Genomic DNA, 4012 nt, shown 5'->3' on the forward strand with positions numbered 1-4012 from the left:
CCGCGGCCCTGGCACTCGCGGCGCAGGAAGCAAAGGAGGAGCTGGCGGGCCACACGGCGTTGGACGCCAAGCTGGAACAGCGCAGGCTGGCGGCTGCCGCCGCAGCCGAGGACTCCGACTCGGAGATATCTTGGTCCTCCGATGACCCTGATGCGCCGATGCCGGAGGAGAAGGCGGCGGAGCAGCAGACCCTCGTCGAGTCTTTCGAGACGCTCAAGGACAAGGCCGCCAACGCGAGGCTAGAGCAGTGCCTGCAAGAGGACGCGACGGCGCACCGAGCCATAGCGGCCGCGCGGGAGGCGGCGGAGAAGCAGGCGATGGAGCGACGCAACGACGGTGCCGGCCCAGTAAGCACCCTATAGATCTACTTTGTATAGTTTTTATGTACTACTTTTAATGGTTGTACTATGTTGCAATTCAAAAAAATGGGCCGCTCCGGTGGGAGCACACCCAGACGCAAACGGACGAGCGGACAAAATATATCCGCGGGGCGACGTAAACGGACGCTCGCAACCACTTTTGGACGTTCGAAATGAGTCGCGCAGCCGGAGATGCCCTTACCATAATCATGAAACAGATCCATAATCAACTCCTGCATCTGAATATCTGTCCGTCTCTCCGCGTATGTGCAGCGCAGGAGGGTCAGCTCAATCCACTCCCACAATTTACTCCCCTATTTACTCACTTCACCTCCCCCTCGATTTATGGCCGCCTTCCTCCTCCCATCCTTTCTCCCTCCCCAAGCTCCTTGCTTTCTCTTCCCCTCTTTCACACACGGCAGGGCCGAACCTGCCAAACACAAACCGCGTCAGCCACGACCCAAGAGCAAAGCCAAAACCTCCACCACCAGGCCCAGGCCGGGGAGGAGCAGACCCACTTGCCGCACTCCCAGCTGCTCCCCCCATGACACCACCTCCACCACCGCTGCCGCCGCCGCACAAAGCCTCGCACTAGCGCAAAGATCTATCTCCGTCGCCCATGGGCCCTGCCGGTGCTCGCCGCCTCGTCTTCCTCGTCTTGGCCCTCGTCGTGGCCGTGGCGGCGGCGCAGGACCCCAACACGGACGCCTCCTTCGTCTCGCGCTTCTTCGACAGGATGGGCCTCGCCAGGCCCTCGTCGGGCGCCGGCGCGGTCTGTTCTTGGCCAGGGGTGTCCTGCGACGCCGACGGCCGGGTCGTCGCGTTCGCCGCCGCCGGGATGGGGATGTCGGGGCCCATCCCGGACGACACGCTGGGGAAGCTCTCCAGCCTGCAGTCGCTGGACCTCAGCGGCAACCGCCTCACCGCGCTCTCCAACGACTTCTGGGAGCTGGGCGCCTCGCTGAGGGGGCTCAACCTCTCCCGCAACGCCATCGGCGGCGCGCTCCCCAACAACGTCGGCAACTTCGCGCGCCTCCTGGTGCTCGACGTCTCCCGCAACGCTTTCTCCGGCCCGCTGCCGTCCGCGCTCGGCTCCATCGTCGGCCTGCAGGTCCTCGATGTCAGCCACAACCAGTTCCAGGGCCAGCTCCAGGCTGCCGTCCTTCTTGGCTACGGGAGCCTCGTCGCCATGGATCTCTCCGGCAATGCGCTCGATGGCGACTTGCCCGACTTGTCGCCGCTCCGGTCGCTGGCCTATCTCAACCTGTCCGCCAACAACTTCCGCGGCTCACTCATCGGCGCGTTCCAGGAGCAGCTCAGGGTCATAGACCTTAGCAGCAACCGCTTCTCGCGCTTAAATTTTAGCACTGGCTATGCTGGTTCCTCCTTGATCTACCTGGACCTGTCAAGCAACGAGCTTCTTGGTGAAATTCATCTAGCCGGCCGCTTCCCGAACCTCAGGCACATGAATCTCGCATTCAACCGCTTGTCCACCAACAATCTGCTCGCGTCCATGGGTGACATCTCTGCATCCTTGGAGTATGTCAATTTGTCAAGCACTGGACTGCACGACCAAATCCCTCGAGTGCTGTCTTCCCAGTTGGCTGGCCTGAAGGTGCTGGATTTGTCACGGAACAATATCAGCGGCCTAGTGCCGGACATGAGCAGTTTGCAGCTCCGGGTGCTGGACCTGTCAGTGAACAACCTTACCGGGGAGATCCCTGTGTCACTGGTTAAGAAATTGGCGTCCATGGAGCGGTTCAACTTCTCATACAACAATCTCACTGTCTGCGCCTCTGAGCTCTCCCCTCAAGCATTTGCAGCTGCCTTTGCTAGGTCCAGGAATGACTGCCCGATTGCTGTGAACCCAGACGTTATCAAGAAAAAAGGGGCACGCCGCAAGGGGATGAAGTTGGCATTGGCCATTGTGCTCTCGCTCTTCTTCTCACTTCTTGTGCTGCTTTGCTTGGCAGTTGTGTGCCGGAGGCGGAGGAAGAGGAGCGGCGCATTTCCTGCCGATAAGCAAGTGTCTTTCAAAGAGGAGCCAGGGATATCCGGGCCATTCGCGTTCCAGACCGATTCAACAACTTGGGTTGCCGATGTGAAGGTAGCGACATCAGTTCCAGTTGTCATATTTGAGAAGCCACTGCTGAGCTTCACGTTCGCCGACCTCTTGGCAGCGACATCAAACTTTGACAGGGGAACTCTGCTGGCAGAAGGGAGATTCGGGCCAGTTTACAGGGGATTCCTCCCTGGTGGAATCCAGGTCGCTGTGAAGGTGTTAGTCCATGGTTCAGCAATGTCAGACCAAGATGCTGCGAGAGAGCTTGAGCGGCTGGGCCGGATTAAGCATCCTAATCTGGTTCCTCTGACTGGTTACTGCTTGGCAGGAGACCAAAGAATTGCCATATATGAGTACATGGAGAATGGCAATTTACACAACTTGCTGCATGATTTGCCGCTGGGTGTTCAGACCACTGAAGATTGGAGCACCGACACCTGGGAGGACAATCACAGTGGTGGCGAGGCCACTGAGAACATCACCCCAGAGGGCACTGCGACGTGGAGGTTCCGGCACAAGATCGCATTAGGCGCTGCAAGGGCACTGGCATTCCTCCACCATGGTTGCATTCCGCAGATCGTCCACCGGGATGTGAAGGCAAGCAGCATCTACTTCGACTATGTGATGGAGCCTAGGCTGTCTGATTTTGGGCTATCGATGATCGCTGGGACTAGCACCGAAGAGGATCCCTTGCACCATTCTCCTGGCTACTCGCCGCCGGAGTTCTCAAACTCAGAGAACGCCATGGCGACAGCAAAGTCTGACGTTTACAGCTTCGGTGTCGTGCTGTTTGAGCTGATCACCGGCAAGGAGCCACTGGGCGATGAGTACCCTGAGCAGAAGGAGGCGAGCCTGGTGAACTGGGCGAGGGCAATGGTGAAGGCAAACCAGGGCTCGAGCATCATCGACGCCAAGATCCGTGACACGGGGCTGGAGAGGCAGATGGAGGAGGCGCTGAGGATTGCCTACCTCTGCACCGCCGAGCTGCCATCCAAGAGGCCAGCCATGCAGCAGATCGTTGGCCTGCTGAAGGACATTGAGCCTAAAGTAGTAGAGCAGAACTGAGGTGATTTATTAGCAGTATTTTTTGTGTGTGTGTGAAATAGGGTGTGTAAGCACTTGAGCTCCTAGCTCTTTTGCCTTAGCGGAGCTCACTCTTGGTTCCTCTCCTTCTTTGATTGTTCTTCATGTCAAGATGGTGCACAGCTTGCCACAATGTTACTACTCCATGAGTTATAACATATCAAAGCTCTGAGATATCATCAATGTGCTTGTTTGTTTGGCAAGAGAAAGACCAAAGCATACTAGCAGCTCTGCTTGCCTGGCATTTTTGCTCACTGGCAGTGGACAGCAAATATCTACAGACTGCATGGCCTACAGTTATAAATCAAAATTGTCAAAATAACTGCTCGTGCATTCAATCATATGATTAGTACCATAATGGCAGCAGGAGTGCTGCAATCCTTGCAGCGTCCTGAAAGCGTGCTTATCACTGTTTGTGCCTGGAAGAAGATTAAAGCGTGTTCCATACCATCATTATGTTGCAACTTTTCCTCCCCCTCTCTCTCCAGTTAAAAAAAAAAGCGCAAGG

The 4012-nt window shown here is 56.9% G+C and overlaps 1 protein-coding gene across 1 annotated transcript; it reads left to right on the forward strand.

Annotated features, from left to right (window-relative positions):
- The first annotated feature begins 694 nt into the window (after window positions 1-694).
- On the forward strand, window positions 695-3687 carry LOC127301019 (probable LRR receptor-like serine/threonine-protein kinase At2g24230). Its single transcript, XM_051331226.2, has one exon. It carries the CDS (start codon window positions 979-981, stop codon window positions 3484-3486), a length of 2508 nt encoding a protein of 835 aa, XP_051187186.1. The 5' UTR covers window positions 695-978; the 3' UTR covers window positions 3487-3687.
- The last annotated feature ends 325 nt before the right edge of the window (window positions 3688-4012 follow it).

This window comes from Lolium perenne, chromosome 7 (assembly GCF_019359855.2).
Source record: "Lolium perenne isolate Kyuss_39 chromosome 7, Kyuss_2.0, whole genome shotgun sequence".
Classification (NCBI taxonomy): domain Eukaryota; kingdom Viridiplantae; phylum Streptophyta; class Magnoliopsida; order Poales; family Poaceae; genus Lolium; species Lolium perenne.